Source organism: Schistocerca cancellata, chromosome 1, assembly GCF_023864275.1.
Source record: "Schistocerca cancellata isolate TAMUIC-IGC-003103 chromosome 1, iqSchCanc2.1, whole genome shotgun sequence".
NCBI classification, from domain to species: Eukaryota; Metazoa; Arthropoda; class Insecta; order Orthoptera; family Acrididae; genus Schistocerca; species Schistocerca cancellata.
The window spans coordinates 515,103,870-515,123,151 of record NC_064626.1 but is presented as its reverse complement, the minus strand read 5'-3'; the positions used below and the strand labels follow the sequence as shown (position 1 = coordinate 515,123,151).

Sequence of the window (19,282 nt, the reverse complement as noted above, 5' to 3'; positions counted from 1 at the left end):
TTTCTGTGGGCCACACATAGAAGTTAGATGAATGCACTCCTTCTCAATTGCTGCATCGCCTGTGGGCCCCAGCAGGCAATTCTGTTAAACCAGTGGTGCACGTGTCTTCTGCAGTGCACAGCTGTTCTCCTTTGGTGTTTCTATCAGTCCTAAGGCTACAGCTGCATGCAGGGCACAGCACCAGTAGGAGGGGTGTCCACTGGAGTGGACTACATACATTTGCAGCCCCAGGACTTGTTGAAAATGCCAAAGAAACAACATTAACAGCTATCCACTGCAGTAGACACTTGCACCACAGGGTTAATGAAGACATTCTCCCAAACATCTGGCTATTGCACTTTCTGTCTGACACCTGACACATGGAAGGTACTCATCAAATGTGTTGTCAACCTCGATGCCCTAGCACAAACAGCAGACCATACTGATGTATCTGTCCACATGCGTTGCAACTGTATTCTCACAATCCGACATCTCCCTGGTCTCATTTCAAGTACAAACCACTAAGCTTACCACACAAGTCACTGCTCTTCAAACACCACATTCCAGCCACCAATGCTCATGGATGAAATGCCACCATTAGCCTTCATCTGAGGTACACTGGTGTTGTAGATGGTTTGGCTCAGAGGATCAGCAATGTCATTTCCTATATGAGATGGGAAGAGTGCACAGAAGTTGGTAATGGTGGCTTTCCAAATGGAAACATTGTATGAAACTGTAGTGTATGGCGAACATATGTGCCGACGAATCGGTGTACCCATCCACACAAATGTCTCACCATAGCAACTATGACTGGATGACTGTAGCATCTGAGCTGCTGATGGTTCCACAATCATCACGAGTTTTTGTGGCATTTATAGTGGCTCCACCCTTGGAGCAGATCTGTTTTCATTTCACAACCTACCACTGTCACCACCTTGACACAAGTACTTACTAACTTAGCTAGCCATGGGCATTTATGCAATGTAGGCAACACTGCAGTATGAATTATCACTTAAGAGTTCTCCATATGTAGAACTTCTTAAGACAGATCCAGGAGATCACTCAGTAGCTACTCACACCAGCACCTGTACTGCACCTAACTGTTCACTATATTCTAACGATGTCAGGACCACCTGTTCATGCTCGATCTCATCAGTTGCCACCAGAGAAACTGAAGGCAGTGAAACAGTAATTCTCTTTTATGTGCATCCAAGGGATCTGTCATGCACCAAACAGCAGCTGGGCCTCATATCTCCATGTCATTCCAAAGATTACCAATGGATGGTGCTCCTGTGGTGATTCCTGGCAACTTAATGCCAGAACAATTCCTGAGCAATATCCTGTCCCACATGCTGACCACGATAAAGATTTCTTCTTAAATATCCACAGCAAACACATCTCCCAACAAGAGACTTGGTATATGCTTTCTACCAAATACCCATTGCTCAGAAACACATACTTAAGACTGTTGCCTGGACTCCATTTGGCCTACTTGAGTTCACAAGAATGCCTTTTGGATTGTGCAATGCTGCACAAAGTGTTTTATGGATGACGTCACATGCAATATTCTGCTTTGTCTATACTCATGTTTTGCTGATGTCTAACTTTAAAATAAAACATATGGATCACTTAATGGCAAATCTCCTCACCTCAGTTCACACGGCTTAGTCATCAATCCATCAAAGCACATTTTTGGAGCACTAGAAGTTCAATTCCTTGGTCACAGCATTAATGTCCAAGGAATTCGGTTATACAGTAGAGAGTGAAGACACAAACAATTTTCCACAGCCTGTGACATTCTGCGAGTTGCAAAGATTTCTCAGCCTTGCTAACTATTATCTCTACTTTGTGCACAGTAACACACTTCTGGCTGCTCCACTGAATGACTTCTTATGAGGTTCGACAAAGCCAAGTTACGGATTAAGTGGACATTTAACAACGTGAAGACTTCTATCACTGAGGCCACAGTTTTAGCACACCCTGTTCCACAAGCATTTCTTGCTTTGATCGTTGATGCATTTGCAACTACTATAGAAGCTCCACTTCAACAACAGATAAATCAAAATTGGTAACCCTTGGTATTATTCATTCAGAGACAATCTCCATCACAAATAAGCTAGTCAACATATGACCACAAGTAACATGTAGCTTATGCTTCTATAAAGAAATTTTGTCGTATGCTTCAAGGCTAACTGTTTATGCCAGTCACTGATTACAAGACAGTAATTTATGCTTTTAATCAGAGGTCAGACAAAGCATCACTATGTCAACTGCAAATCTTGAGCACAATTCATGGTGTGTATCATCGACACTGATGGGGAACTGAATACACTGGCAAACATCCTTTCCCATGTAGACACAATTACAGATGAAGTCGACTATGAACCAGTCGTTTTCAAACATCGTATTGTTATCTTTCTACATCAAACGCAAGTACATTTGTGACAATGAACTTTCATCAACAGGCAATCTCATTGCTGCGTGACTTGTTCCACCCTGAAGTCCGGAGTACAACAAACCTGGTTAAGCAAGTTTTCACATGGTCAAATATGGGCAGAGACTGTAAAGCTTTTGTGCATTAGTGTGTGTTCTGTTACTGTAGTAAAATCATCCACACATCAGTGCACCTCTTGTCACTTTTGTTCTAACCAACCACTGACCTGAACGACCAACCACTTATTTGAACGAGTTTTAATAGACACTGTCGGACAGTTACCACCACCCAAAGGACATACCTACTACCCAAATACCACCAACCATTTCACTTGCTGGTCTGAGGATTTTCCTATGGTCAACACCACTCCTGAAAATGTTGCAACCAGCTTTTTTCATGGATCAGAATCCCTCTCCACATCACCACGAATCAAGGCAGCCAATATGAGTCACATCGTCTCAAACCACTTGCTGTTTTGTTTGAGGCATATTCAAATCACAGTTTATCATCCAGCAGCAAATGGTGTAATTGAGTGTTTGTAGTAGACATTTAAAGTGCCTCTAAGATGCTATCAACTGCATTGCTGTGCAAAAGCTCTGCCAATTGTCCTACAAGGTCTCTGTGCTACCATCAAGGAAGATTTTAATGCCACAGCAGCAGAATTGTTCTATGATCAACCCATTCGATTACCTTGTGAATTTTTCAGCAATATGCTTAACAACCTTATTGAGGCATCAGACTGTGCTCCAAAATTACTTTCACACATTCACCAATTACGTGCAGTTGCACTAAGAGAGCACCATATTCACCACCCTTTCCTTTCGCTAACCCTTAGAAATGTAACCAAGTTTTTGTTCAGGGTTGCCACAAGTTTCCCCAAATGAAATTCCCTGATATTTCCCTGATGTCCAGACAAGTTTTAGCATTTTACCCTGACAAATTTTGAGACTGATTGATTGATTAATTGAGAGGGTTTATGAGACCAAACGGCGAGATAATCAGTCCTGCGATTCCAAAGCTACTCACAGAAGAAAGAGGGGCCACTAAAAGTGGATGGATTCAGTCAGAGGAGTCAAATTATAAAACAAGGGAGTTAAAACACACACAGAAAAAGGCACAAAAGGTTATACCAAATCTAGAAACTGAAAAGAAGAGTGGTCTTTCCATGAGGAAGTGGTCATGGGTTCTCAGACTGAGAAAATGTGAAGAAAGGCCCCAACCACAATCACATTGCCTCTGCTCCAGGAGTAAAGCAAAACCTTATTTCTGGAAATAATCACTTTCATGGAGGAAACTGAGGACCTGTTCAACCATCCATGAACTGTCTGCTAATATTAAAATTAAGGAAGACTATAATTAGCACGAAGGGTCAAAAGAAGGAACATCCCAAAAGTATGTGGGATACTGTCAGTCTGGCTCCACAACCATATTGTGGGGGTGGTTCGTTACACAGGAGGAAACAATGGGTGAGCCTGGTATGACCAATGTGTAGACAGCATAAAGCAGTGGAGTGGAAGGAAAAGCACCAAAGCATAGTAGTCTCCATGATTGTGTGTGGTTTATTACTGAGAGCAGTAGTGCATCAGATGTCATTCCACTTTTGGGCAATGAGAGATTTGACATAGATGATTTCCAGAACTGGTGGCAACCCTGACTATATTTGTTATTGTCGGTTATTGCCCACTGTGTTATGTCTGATATTTTCCAGGCATTTTGTGGTTTTCTTTCATGAAATACATGAGCACATAGCGTACAAACTGCCAGTGACTGCCACAATTTTCTTCCTCTTATCATCCATACTTTCTAATATACAAACCTCTTTCAAAGTGCTTAAATGTACTCGAATAAATAAAATTCTATAAAACACTGCACTGTACAATGCTCTTGCTGTGAGGCAGTTGCAATTCCTGAAATCCATTGCCAGTGGCCTCTGGCCTACCAACGAGCACCTCAGTCCTGAGTCCATGGATAAACCACGAAAATCTGCCACATTACGTCACACGCAAACAGACTTGGCCTGCAGGCAGATCAGTGAAACCAGATCTGACAGGCACCGCCTGCACATTAGTGGGAAATGATGGGCTTCAGACTGGCAGACCTGATCCGTTAGAGATACCCACAGAAATGGCCTGCGGTTTTCACCCATCATGGAAGCCGACTGTGTGGCCAGCTATTTACATGTCACAGACATCTTGTTGACAAAATGAGAATGCGGTGATCAATCCATGCAAAAGACAACTCGCGTGAATACTCTGAAAATCGACACTAATGAGGATAGGTAGCAACTCACTGTAAAGGTGATCACTGAGCTGCAGACAGGAACATAGAAAAGACAATCACACTCTCACAACTAAATTTTTGGTCATAGCCTTTGTCAGCAAACGAGAGCTCACACACACATTCACACAATCATTCTGACACAACTCATGCACGGGTGACAACTGTCTCCGGCCATGAACCAACAGTCTCTGAGAATCAGAGCCAAACAAACCACTCCTCACACTTCCCTGCCTCTCGTCGGCAGCTGCTAGGATAGCAGCAAGAAGTGGTGGCAGCACTGACTGCAAGCCGAGGGGATTGGCAGGAACGCAAGAAGCTACAAGGATGAGGGTTTTTTTTTTTTTTTCAAATTTCCCTGATTTAAATTCCCTCATTTCCAGAACTTGTGGCAGCCCTGTTGTCAGGCTCCATGCAAGCCTTTGCAGCCACCATATGACGGACCATATACTGTACTCATTCGAGATGAGAAGACATTTGAAAGTGGATGTCAATGGTACCATAACAATGATTTCCACCAATCACCTCAAAACTATTTTCTATACTGGTACCTGCAAACCAGACAAGACATCTGTCAGACAAAATGGCTGATGAGTCTACAACAGACGTCACAGAATCATCTTTCCCTACCATCAGTCATCTCATGATCTAAACACCATGTCCGTTTAAATAGACAGTACTGTTAGAACTTGAATGTAACTAGAATTCAATGTCATTATGAATTGCGGCATTTTGTTTATTGAGCTCATTTTAGTTAATGATTTTTAGATATTCTATATTTAACTTAGTTGTTCATGCTCTGGCATATATATTATAATTGTTACCAATAAAGTATTCATATTGTAATGCAACATCAACATGGAACAATGAAATTAACAAATCAAACAATGGAAAATCCAGGATGGAATGTAAATGCAGAGAAGAAAAAAATGATGCACACAATATGTAGGCAACACTGACACTGGATCTGCTATTGTCTATCTACAATTTAAAAATGAAAATAACTTTTAATGTAATGTTAAGCTAAGAGTGTAACTGTAACTGACTTCATAAGTCAGATACAAAAGACAAACAGGAGCACAATTCTGCATAGCACTACGTCACACACTCAGAAGTGGCATATTGTAGCCCATAGCAACAAAGTATAAATATATTATCATCTATTTTCTCAAGACTGGGGAGAGGTACGGCTCTCCTTCCACCTTTAAAAACAATTTTAATGTGTTTTCTACAGTTGCTGTGCAGCAACGTATGACCAAAAATGCACCAAATGTAAACTAGCCAGCGACTACATTTTTTACTGTGAATTCTGCAAAATGTGTGCTGGCCTAATTAATTTTGAAGTATCACAGCAGTTATGAGGAATAACAAAAGGAAAGCCATTATGTGAGGCTACATGATGCAAAAGAATTCATTTTTTTTATTGAATAGTTTCCTCAAAACCAAATGAGGGAGACTGCATAGCAAAGAATACACACAAATCTAAAAATGATGAGTTTTAATTTTTTACATGAAAAGTAAAATTTTCCGTGAGAAACTAACACTCAGACATGGCCCACTGATATGCCTCATATTTAGCAGCTTGCTAAAGTGAAAGAACGACTATATGACATGTTGGCTCAATATTCCTTTGACCCTCCATTTATTGTCCATTAAAATGTTTCTTTTCATTAAAGAGAGAGAAATATTTGTCCATGAGTACTATTTTATTTCTAATCTTTCCAAGACACAAAAATTGTATCAATTTGTTGCTTTGTCTCTAATGTCTTGCTTATTTTCTTACATACACTGTGTGATCAAAAGTATCCAGACACCCCCAAAAACATATGTTTTTCATATTAGGTGCATTGTGCTGCTGCCTACTGCCATGTACTCCATATCAGTGACCTCAGTAGTCATTAGACTAATGAGAGAGCAGAATGGGGCATCCCACAGAACTCACGGACTTCGAACATGCTTGGGCGATTGGGTGTAATTTATGTCATATGTCTGTACACGAGATTTCCACACTCCTAAACATCCCTAGGTCCACTGTTTCTGATGTGATAGTGAATTGGAAATGTGAAGGGACACGTACAGCACAAAAGCATACAGGCCGACCTCGTCTGCTGACTGACAGAGACTGCCGACAGTTGAAGAGAGTCATAATGTGTAAAAGGCAGATATCTATCCAGACCATCACACAGGAATTCCAAACTGCATCAGGATCCACTGCAAGTACTATGACAGTTAGGTGGAAGGTGAGAAAACTTGGATTTCATGGTTGACCGACTGTTTGTAAGCCACACATAATGCCAGTAAATGCCAAACAATGCTTCACTTGGTGGAAGGAGTGCAAACAGTGGGAAAACGTTGTGTGGAGTGATGAATTATGGTACACATTGTGGCAATCCTATAGCAGGGTGTAGGTATGGGTATGGCGAATACCCAGCGAACGTCATCTGCCAGTGTGTGTAGTGCCAACAGTAAAATTCGGAGGTGGTGGTGTTATGGTGTGGTCATGTTTTTCAAGGAGGGGGCTTGCACTCCTTGTTGTTTTGTGTGGCACTGTCACAGCATGGGCCTACATTGATGTTTAAAGCACCTTCTTGCTTCCCGCTGTTGAAGAGCAATTCAGGGATGGCAACTGCATCTTTCAACACGATCAAGCACCTGTTCATAATTCACGGCCTGTGGCAGAGTGGTTGCACAACAGTAACATCCCTATAATGGACTGTCCTGCACACAGTCCTGGCCTGAATCCTATAGAACTCTTGAGATGTTTTGGAACGTCGTCTTTGTGCCAGGCCTCACCAATCGACATTGATACTGATACCTTCCTCAGTGCAGCATTTTGTGAAGAATGGGCTGCCATTCCCCAAGAAACCTTCCAGCACCTAACTGAATGAGTGCCTGCGAGAGTGGAAACTGTCATCAAGGTTAAGGGCGGGCCAACATCATATTGAATTCCAGCATTACTGATGGAGGGTGCCAAGGACTTTTAAGTCATTTTCAGCCAGGTGTCTGGATACTTCTGATCACATGGTGTGTATATAGCTATCAGAAAGCTAATTTCATACTGTTGTGGAAAGATTATTAAACTTGACTTATTTCATAAAACATGTTGACTCACTATGGCCATAACTCCACTTCTGACAGATGATGTGATTAGAAGTATCTGTACATCAATTAAACTTGATACAAAACTGCACAAGAAAGCAAAATGTGCTGAGAAGCTAAGACTCAATATCTGACCACCGAGTGAGTGCAGAAAGGTGATAAGGTGGTGTGGTACATTAATGTCTTACTATATACATCCAGGACATTGGTTCTAATGGGCTTCAAATCACATACAAATCAAATTGATATACTATGTGCTATGCAAAAAAAAAAAAGCAGCTCACATACTGCCACAAGCCATCAAGTGTTGAAGAGGTTCTAAGATATTTCTCATCAGCCAACAACACCCTTTGCAGCCTATCTTCTGAGTGTATTAGGATTTATTCACAGTACAAAATCCATTACTTGCATCCACTGCCAAGCAGCTACTAATAAGCAACCTATAAAGATATTACATTGAATGGTACATGATTCAGTGCTTCACGCAATAAGAAAAAGGGGCAGAAGTGTGGTATATGCAGTTTATTTGCTGTGTCTATAGAGATGATGTCAATAGCAGCACTACTGATTACCTTAACTCTTGTTAAAAAATTTTGGAGAAAAGATTTGATTATAGGAAATGACAAGGGATTTGAGTGTAGTTTTATATTAGATTTTCCCTTAATTGATCAGCAGTTTTTCTCCACATGAAGTTTGAATGTTTAATTTACAGGAACAAATTGCTGTTTTTACTCTAGTGTCTCACTGTACCATATTAGCTTAATTTAGCAACTATATAGTGTCATTTATGCTTGACCATTTGGGGCTGGGCACATTTTAACAAGGCATTACATTGACAACATAATGATTATTTCTTTGTTATTTTTACAGTCTGACAGTGTGAAAAAGAAGCTATAAACACTTCATGAGGTACTTTTCTTCTTCTTTCTTCTCTCTCTTTAGGCAAAGGAGACAAATCTGAGGTATAAATACCAACAATGATAAAGTAATTTGAGAAAGACAAAAAGCTAAGGCCAAACAAGGATAGAATAGGAAATTAGATATGTCCTTTTCATAGGAATAATCTTCACCAAATTAAAATTACTGTGGGAAACATAAATCTGGATGAATAGATGATGATCTGAATCTTAGTCCTCCAGGATTGGAATACAGTGTATTTCTTGTGAAAAACTGCACTCACCGTCTGTATTCTCCCCTACTCATATTCCATTTCTCTTTTCCATCATAGATTGCCTAAATAAATTAGCCATTACTGTTGTAAAAGTCCTTGAATAATTTTCTGAAACTGATTTCAACATTTTAACAATGAAATACCAGCAAGCACCACTTTCTCCTTTAATAAAGCTGTGCCCCGTATTACAAACCCAAACATAATTCCTGCAGGGACCAGTTACACAACTGCCTTTGTTAGATTACATTGTGCTAGTCAAATTTGACAAGTGTGGCTTTGGAAAGACACTGTTTTGTACTGTTGTTTTTTTATATTTCTGTTATTAAAAAACAATGCGCCGAGAGATACTATACTTATCCATGTATAAGATGACTCTGAATATAAGACAACGCCCCCCCCCCCCCCCCCCCATTTTGAAAGAGGCTAATCAGTAAAAATTTATTTTCAACAAAATCTGATTAATCAAAATTACAAACTTTCTACTGGCATAAATCATCTGCCTGAAACTTTGGCATTATACCTATTCTAAACTTAGGTCATTAATTGACTGCCTACAATTTGATGATACAAGGAGAAATAAAACAAACAAAAGAAATTGTTACATTAATTTTTATCCTGATTATCTTAAAGCCTAATTTTAATCATCAGCATCAGCCTGATAACATCATTGTGAAATTTATATCTTCAATGTCACAAATATTTGGCTGTTCCCTCCTAATTTAATGTGATTTCTGAGGTCATAGTTATGAAGGGTTCTGAGAACACTGCTGTTATTTGCCGAATACTTATCAGGTATTCGTTCTATACTGACATGAGAATGTTACAATGTTTCTAGCTTCCAAATGTGTTGTCTGCCCACCCCTCTCTCACTGGCTGCATCGAACCAGCAGCTGACACACCCCATTTTGTTCCTGTCATACCTCAAGGTGAACGTTGATAACACTGCTGCAGAAAAATGTTAAGGATGCAACACGGCCCTGTCTAGGCTTTTACCATCTCTTGCACAAATATATACTACTGTTACGTATTTGTCCAAGTCAACTCAAATGGATTTGGGCAAACTGTGGTTTAAATGTGGTATATGTCCATAAAAAGCTAAGTATGTTGTACAGATTCCCTTGGTTGGCTGCACAATGAAATTTGCTGCCCGCTCACCATGCCCTTTCCCACATTCATCCAAGCTGGTGTCACTGTTCGCCCTTCGATACTTAGGCAGTGCTGTGCTTGAGCAACTGAAATACTGACTGCAATATTTTCTAAGTCACATGCAACAATGCCAACTAATATGTACATAAAAGATGGCAAATTCTTACATACAAAATAAATGAAGTTGAGTAGCTCTGCCTAAAAAGCCAAAAGTAAACACAAATTGATCAAATTAACTAGTTATCAGATCTATTTACTCAGCAGATGTGTAAGCTGGGCATTAATCACTGACTTCACTCAGACTGTGTGTTTATCAGACAGTTTTTACATCTACTATAGTACTCCATTATACATCTAATCGCTCATTCGCTCATCTCATGCATCATGCTCTCTAGTATGTTGATATCCGCCCTACATAGAATACTTATCCACACGAACCTTATTGTAGTAATATCTCTCTTCACTTGACAGCGTAGTGCGATTTACAGGTGTGTACAGGTGGGCACAGGTACGCATCAAACGTCCAGTATTAGACAACAACAAAGCCATATTTGCAACATCATTTACGGTTTCAAATGCCTGTACACCCTGCTCCAGGTGATGTTGCGACTGTGCCAGCAGACCTTCAAATTCATCTGTATTCCGCCGTTCTTGGAATAATGCTGAAAACACATATTTTCGTAAGGAAACATACAGTATTTTTTTCTAAATTTGTCAGAAAAATTTAATACATTTTAAGATCATTCACAAAGTTTTATTATTATGTTATTAATGATATGTATACACTTAGCTCTTACATGCAGCCTGGTTCATATACAGCACGCCAAGTTCATTATGGACGTTGCCAAGACGTCTCATGAGATTGTGTTTCTGCTGCTGGAATACTTGCACCTCAAGGGCCCTTTGATAGCATTTACATGAAGTTGCTAACATTTGCCCCATACTAACAATTTCACTTGGCAATGGCTTCAGTTCTAACCAAAGAAAGACAATATTAATTAATAATGTGGACAGATTTTTAAAAATTATTAATAAAATTTCACAAAGTTCTCAAAAATGTCAGGGTAAATTATGAAACATGTAACAACATCAGTAGTACTTAAGCAGAAAATATTCTAATTAATAATGTACATAGTTTGAGGAAGTAAAAGTAAATGGAATCATTGGAAAAATCCTCCAATTTAGAAGAAAAGCAAATACTACTGCTCAGAATTTTATCTCACAACACAGCAATTAACATGATCATACACATAATTCTTAGATTAGATTTGGTCACTGCCTTCTCTAAAACTGAGCAATTATCGAGTTCTCCTGGAATGTTCTCATCAATGATCATATATGTACCAATTCAAGTGATAACATGTTTGTTTTATAGCATAATCTGTTTGAACACTGTTGAAGTATTATTATATCACTCAAGTTCTCCATTTATGACCTAATTTAAGGTTTGATCATGTCCATTTCAGAAACAAACTCCCACACATTGAATTATTTCACTGTGGCATTACAAGTGTTTACAGGTGGCATATTCCAAACGTCAATGCTCTAAGCCTCACATAGGATTGCCATATGGAAAAAGACAGTTCAATACAGCAAAATTGCCCTCCCTCCCCCCCCCCCCCCCCTTCTTACTCTTAACTAGTGCACTCTTTTATTTCATTCCACACAGCATTTAACATTTACAAAATAAATGTTAATCTTACATGGAGCTTCCCCAATATGGGAGAATTCTCTGCACATAAAGACATTGTAACATTGCTTGTTAGGCCATATTAGTAACATTGCAGATTCTTTATACAAGGAAGAAGATTTAATTTCACCTCAACATTAGATGGGAAAGGAAATCAATCATGGCTTATGTAAAGGAAACTGACAAAATTGGGAAACTCACAGCCAAACAAACCAGACTGCAAATGAGAATCAACAAACAGACAATAGGAAGGGGGATTTCCGATGAAGGAAGAAGGATGAAATCTGAGAGAATGAAGAAGTACTGGGCTGACAGGAAACTGAAAAATTCTTTGTATAAAGTTGGCTAGAACGGTCCAATGAAGGCCATAAAATGTAAATAAATAAAAAGGAACCATTCAATGTTGACTTGAACTGATTCTGTAAAACCATCAAAAACCTAAACCTGGATGGCTGGAGGGGTATTTTAAACCCTTTTCTCCTAAATGCAAATGATGTGTATTAACTGCTGTGTCACTTCATTCATGAAGCTCATTTCACTTCCTGCTTGACAGTTTCAGAAAATCTGTAGCCCAGTGTTTCAATATGCTGTAGTCAAATTTGGACAAGGCTAGGCTGATCTAACTTGTGTGCTCACCAGTGGGCAGTTGGCTGCCCATGGGCACAAGTGGGCCGGACAGGGGTGGGCTGAAGGTGGAAACTAGGGAAGGGCAACCAGGCAGAAGCCTATGTGACAGTTCTACACCAGTCAGGTCCACATGGGCAGGATTGGCCACATGTGGATGGTGCACACGCAGAGTGTGTGTAACATGCTACTTGGTAGGCAGCTTCAACTAACTACTACAGCCTGCTAGTGGGTTTATGGGTCCCAGCAGTACTCGTGGCCTATGGGGCACAGTTGGAACAACCTGTTCTAGGCCTGTGCTTTATGGAGGAATGTGGTGTGAAAATATCTGTGAACTCAGATAAATATTGTAAGTTTTCTGGGGCCCAAATTTATAACAGGTTTCAGCAATGTACTACATCCTCCCAATCCACTCCACAGTTTGGAAAAAAAAAATCCTTACCTTTCACATATTTGTGTAAAATGAGATTGTATGGCCTGCCATGCCTGTTAATCTGATTCAGTGCAACCTTTTATTCTGGGGCATATTTATGAATTTCTGATTTTACTTTAGTGTGTCTAAAATATGTGACTTATTTTTATCAACCACAGGAATTACCATCTGCACTGTGCTGAGAAGAATGCAAAGTCCACTGTGCAGACTTACTTTCCTTCCAACATTCCCAAACTGCCCATTACAGCAGCAATAGGAATTAAACACAAAGTGAACAATTAGATGTTTAGCGAAAAGGGAAAATATTTGTGTATCTGGAGAAATGTAGAAGAGGATATTTAAAAGTGTTGAGAATGACTTGGGTCTGGTCCACTGACACACAGGTGGTAGCAGCATTCAGTTTAACCATTAGCTGCAAGTGTCAACAATATAAGACTATTAGAAATTGTCAGTAACCAAATTCAAAACAATGATTTTACTTATTTATTTTTATGATTTCAAAAAGAACTTAAATATGCATATGTGCCTTAAGAAACTTTATTTAGCAGTTGTAGAGAAAAATCTTTTATGGTTGCAGACGAGTAGACTAGGGCAAATGCTACACCTAATAGAATATTTTGCGTACTTCCTACAGATGCCACCCCTAAGATTCTACACAGATATTGCACAGACAGACTGTTATAAAGTCAAGTTGAACACATATATTTCGAAACGATACAACACATATAAGTCATTGAGCAAGTTGACAAAGCAATACATGTGAACACGATAACATTCGAATGAGCACTGAGAAGTCTAGGGGCCGCTGGCTGGCTGGCCGCTTAGGTGGCGCAGCTGCTGCATGGCTGGCAGACAACGCCGCATGTAGAAGACACGCGTAATTGCGTGGCGGCACTTTGAATGATCGGCGAGTCACAACACTTCTCCCCCCTTTGAAATTTTTGCACTGGTCTTGATGGAGGTGGCCTGTAGAGTGCTAACGCCCATAGGTGTTGTTTGACTGGCCGTAAAGTCTCGAGGAGGAGGCTTCCTGTACAGACGGAAGTGTCCCCGATGATACCAGGACGAGATGACAGGAGACGTAGGGGTCGAACCGGCAGGGGACCCGTGCACCAATCTGCCTGTTGCGACAAGTCCAGTTGATATAACAGGAGACATTGCCGATGTGTCGGCATCCGTAGGAGAAGGAGGCGAGTAGATTGGTTCCGACAGATGATGTTCATCCGGTTCCTGCATGGGCACGTCTCCCGGTGGCATCCGTTCCTGTACTGGCACCGAGATGACGGTGAGAGGGCTGCGTTGTGAGTAATGAGAGATGCCAAGATCCCGAGCATCAGGTAGAGCCGAAGGTGGTGTAGCGGCATTCGGAACAGGCGATGCCGGCACACGAGACTGAAGCTGGTCCAAATGACGCACTGCAACACCCGTGTCCGTCTGGATTTCATACAGGCGTCGGCCACGGTGTCATAAGATGCGGCCCGGACTCCAATTTAGCCGCTTACCATATCCCCGTACCCAGACAAGGTCGTTGTCAGTGAACCGGCTAAGCGAAGTCACCCGCAGCCGTGAGGTGGAAGGCTGCAGAAGGTGAAGTAGTGTGCTGGGCTGTCGGCCACGTAAGAGCTCAGCCGGGCTGTGGTCGCCCATGGGGGTGAAACGGTAAGAAGCCAGAAACTGGAGAAGCGCATCATCAGCAGCAGAAGAAGTAAGGAATTTCCGCATCTGAGCCTTAAATGTGCGGACCAGCCTCACCGTTTGATTGTGGATGGAACGGAGGGGCCATGACATGTGTAACGCCGTGACAAGCACAAAAATCCGTAAATTCGGAAGAGGCAAATTGCAGACCATTACAGTAACAAGAGTAGAGGGAAGGCGAGACAGTGCATCAGCATTCGCATGTTGAGCCATCGGCCAGAAATGAATCTCATAACTGAAACGAGACAAGTAAAGAGCCCAACGCTGGAGGCGGTGTGCAGCCTAGTCGGGAAGTGACAATGATGGATGAAACAAGGAAACAAGTGGTTTGTGATCCGTAACAAGATGAAATTTGGATCCATAGAGGAAAACACCAAACTTATGAAGAGCATAAATAATGGCCAAAGCTTCTTTTTCAATTTGAGAATACTTTTGTTGGGCATCCGTGAGTGCTTTGCACACGTGGGTTCGTACCCCATCCTCGTCGCCAATTGTTATAACGTCAAGTTGAACACATATATTTCGAAACGATACAACACATATAAGTCACTGAGCAAGTTGACAAAGCAATACATGTGAACACGGTAACATTCGAATGAGCTCCGAGTCCAAGTCTAGCGGCCGCTGGCTGGCTGGCTGGCCGCTTAGGTGGCGCGGCTGCTGCATGGCTGGCAGACAGCGCCGCATGTAGGCGACGCATGTAATTGCGCGGCGGCACTTTGAATGATCGGCGAGTCACAACACAGACAGATTATCAAGTCAGTGCATACCACATAATCTAAACCATGAACAGAAGCACTGGTACTTAGTTTTGTCTTCTGTTGCTTCACCAATATGGATTCTGGCATGTCAAAATTAATACTCATCATCACACAAATGGTGATTGAATATGACTGCACTGATTTGACACAGACAGAAATCAACAATCACTCATCTCAGTCTTCCTCTGTGATGTTCACTCAAGAAAGAAATGACCGCAGGCAAAGAACTGTGCTGTCATATGTCCAAGTGAGCAGCAGTATATATAAAATAAACTATGTGGTAGGTGAAAACATGTACAATCTGTGCAAGAAATTGACCCAGATTCCCATCTAGCAGCACAAACCCACAATGAGGCAGTTGTATACAAAATAATTAGTGTTTGACTGTGATCTGATGCAACTGCTTTGTTTACTGCTTTGAGTGTGTCATTACTGTGGGGTAAGACTTGCATGCGGCATCAAACTGATATAATGGAAGTTTATTTTACTATATTTTAATTAAACAGTGATTTACTTCATATAATGCACATTTATTTCATTGTTGTTGAACTGAACTAAGATTAAACTGTGATTTCGCTCATTCATGTTTACTTTGGTAACATGAAGACAGGTATTTCTTAAATGTGTACAAAGTGCGCCATGCGTCCACTTTTATTACAAAAATTGGCGCACCCACTCCAGTGTTAAAATACTTTTCCCAAAAGGGAGAGAGATCGAGTACCTTGTGAATATGTGGCTGTAGGTTTCTGGTCTACCACAAGTATGACAGTTCACCAGAATTAAGAAAAAGATAGCTACTAACGAGGAAGCCAGATCATAGCACTCATTTCGTTCTTCAATAGCACCTGATGATGTGAAGGATAAATGCTGCTAAAATATTACACAATATTATGAAAAGGATAGTTAGTATTCAACATGTAGCACAGACACTGAGTTGCAGCATTGTGTGTGTGTGTGTGTGTGTGTGTGTGTGTGTGTGTGTGTGTGTATATTTTTGGCTAAGATCTTGTTGGCAGAAAGCTTATTTTGTGACATTCTTTTTGTTGTGCCTATCTGAGACTCAGCATCTCTGTTATATGGTGAGTAGAAACTATTCTTTTCATAATATTGTTACATTTCATCCTGGATTTTCCACTGCTTCAGATATTACACACTTATGCCAAAACACACCTTTGCTGAAGCCCATGGACTATTCATTTGGACACTAAAATTAAAATCTTGCTGAATTATTTCAGCTCTTTTCCCCCACCCCACTTCATTCATCACTGGGAATGGAACATTACTTGAAAACATTGAACCGCAGTAGTGAGCAGCTACTACCACAACTCTCATAACACTTGTGAAATATGAGTATTAATGTAAGGATTAAACTTGAAACTCTTTTTTGCAACCATAAACCTATTTGTAAAGTGAATTACTGTACACAATAGCTACTAATACATTTCTACTGGCTGTTATGGAATTATTTAATCAATAGAACTGATACAGAAAATATGAGTTATGTGATGATATGCTACCTTCTAAGTACATTTCTCCACCAAGAACAATCTTATCCATTTCCATACGTTGTGAGAAGTCTTGCCGATGGCGTTCTACACAGACCCAGTCCTGTACTATGCGGAAGCATGCATCACCAGCTCGACCCAGGAGGTAACTCTCAAGTCCTGGTGAAGCAGATGAGCCTGTAAGCCTCTCCAGAAGATTCTGACAACATAAAACTGCTGCAGTGTAACGCAATGTACTCCCAAAACGCTCTGCAGAGTATTCATTTTCTGCCAAAGTTGCATAGACAAGACGTGCCTTTTCATAGAGCAATATCCTTAAATGAGATCTCCAAAATGTGTTGTCAGTTGCCGCAGGTTGTTGCCACGTAGGCATCGTCTCAGCTTTAAGCCTGAAAACAGTGAATATAAAAGAAAGACAAAAGCATTATTATTATTATTATTATTATTATTATTATTATTGTTTTGTGTTAACATATGTAGCTAACAAGAACATTACATGAAAATTAAAAAAGGGCTTGAGATATTCCCATTAAAATCATGAATCGTGTACTGATTAAATGTACACTACAAAAGCCAAGATCTTATTTCTTTGGTAACTAGGTATCATACTTGCACAGCAAAATGCAACACTATCTATGTATGTAAGTGTGATAGGATGTTCCAGTAAGGATTACATTATCCAGTCAGTGTCAAATTTTACATGTTCGTTCCTTTGCAGAAGAAATTCTTTACACAGCCTGACATGTTTCCAAATCTCTTTAAGGTCAGATTTTATGACAATTTGTTGCTGTAATAAGGTTTGATTGTTGTTCAAAACTTACTTCTTACATACCCATGCACTGCAATTTTCTCGTATAAACAGAAATATTAATTAACACTTTAAAGTGCAGTGTCAAACTTTGGTAGGTATAGTCAGTAGCCGGCAGCCTATGAATAATTGCTAATCTACATCTACATCTACATTTATACTCCGCAAGCCACCCAACGGTGTGTGGCGGAGGGCACTTTACGTGCCACTGTCATTATCTCCCTTTCCTGTTCCAGTCGCGTATGGTTCGCGGGAAGAACGACTGTCTGAAAGCCTCTGTGCGCGCTCTAATCTCTCTAATTTTACATTCGTGATCTCCTCGGGAGGTATAAGTAGGGGGAAGCAATATATTCGATACCTCATCCAGAAACGCACCCTCTCGAAACCTGGCGAGCAAGCTACACCGCGATGCAGAGCGCCTCTCTTGCAGAGTCGGCCACTTGAGTTTGTTGTAACTGTTTGTAACTGGTATAGCCATTCATATTTCTATTGGTCAAACCGAATGATGGGCCTATTTCATTCAGAATGGTGTGCTGACTTGAGGATCAGTTAATCAATTAAGGTTTTGGAAGCACTCAACTTGCTTTAAAATAATGCAGCCACAAAACAGAGTTCCCTTCTTTCTTTACTTTTTACATTGCAAATGGCAAAAGTAGAAGGACTGTACTCTTTTCCATAAATTCAGTTTACCCATTTTCATAGCATTACTGGGACCTGAGTTTGTAAATATTTCTAGGCAAGAAATGTATTGATACAAGAATGACCCCGCAAAAACATCCAGCAATATTTTCTAGGATGTGGCCACAATTCATTGTTCCCAGAAATATTTCTGGGCTCAATTAATGGAAAATATTTTCAGCAATAAGTAAATTGTACTGTCCATGTGGCAAGGCATACAAGGAAGAGATTTATCATAGCCACAAGTAATACATAAAATATTAATTCCATCTTCTATTGATTTCAGAAGAGTATCTTGCAAAAGCTTTTGCTTAACTTTGTGGATACCAAACAAGACAATCCAATGTATGAAATTATTACTGACTATCTTAAAAAGCTCAACATTAAAAAAGCTTCACGGATATTAAAAAAAAAATAAGTTACGCTGTTATACATTTAGACAACAATGTCTCTCTCTCTCTCTCTCTCTCTCTCTCTCTCTCTCTCTCTCTCTCCACTCCCCCCCCCCCCCCCACCTCCTCCTCCTCCCCATCCTCCTTTCCCCTCTTTCATGCTAAAGACTGTGTCATGATGTATTTCATTTATACAATTAATAAACATCAATAGAGAGAGGCAGAGAGTATAAGGTGGTAGAAATTATGATTGCACATAAAATTAACATTGTGCTCCTACGCAGTAGTTAGCTGTTATGGAAATCATAACTGAATTACCATTAACAGAACACAGCAAAACAATGTAAAGAAAAGCAGTGGACTGATGATGTGGAGAAGCTGCTCTAGATGATGGAGAACAGGAATACAACATTCATAAAATTGTAGCAATATTTATTAATTGCTGATTCGATATGGGGCTTGTGTGTGAACAATTTAGCCTACCAAGGTGTAGCAAGAGAGATATGTCATTGTGTGGTTCTGGCTACTAGGTTCGAGAACTACACCAAAGAAATAAGAAACAGAATTTTTCATCTAAGCTGCACAGCAGA

The 19,282-nt window shown here is 40.3% G+C and overlaps 1 protein-coding gene across 1 annotated transcript in view; it reads right to left on the bottom strand.

The window, feature by feature from the left end:
• LOC126178534 (erythroid differentiation-related factor 1) overlaps nt 1-19,282 on the bottom strand; it is a 217,413-nt gene that overhangs the window by 73,743 nt on the left and 124,388 nt on the right. Inside the window, exons 12-14 of the mRNA XM_049924539.1 lie at nt 16,827-17,203; nt 10,904-11,080; nt 10,545-10,768 (exon numbers count right to left, since the gene is read on the bottom strand). Of these exons, the coding sequence (XP_049780496.1) occupies nt 10,545-10,768; nt 10,904-11,080; nt 16,827-17,203 (778 nt within the window). The remainder of the gene's footprint in view (nt 1-10,544; nt 10,769-10,903; nt 11,081-16,826; nt 17,204-19,282) is intronic.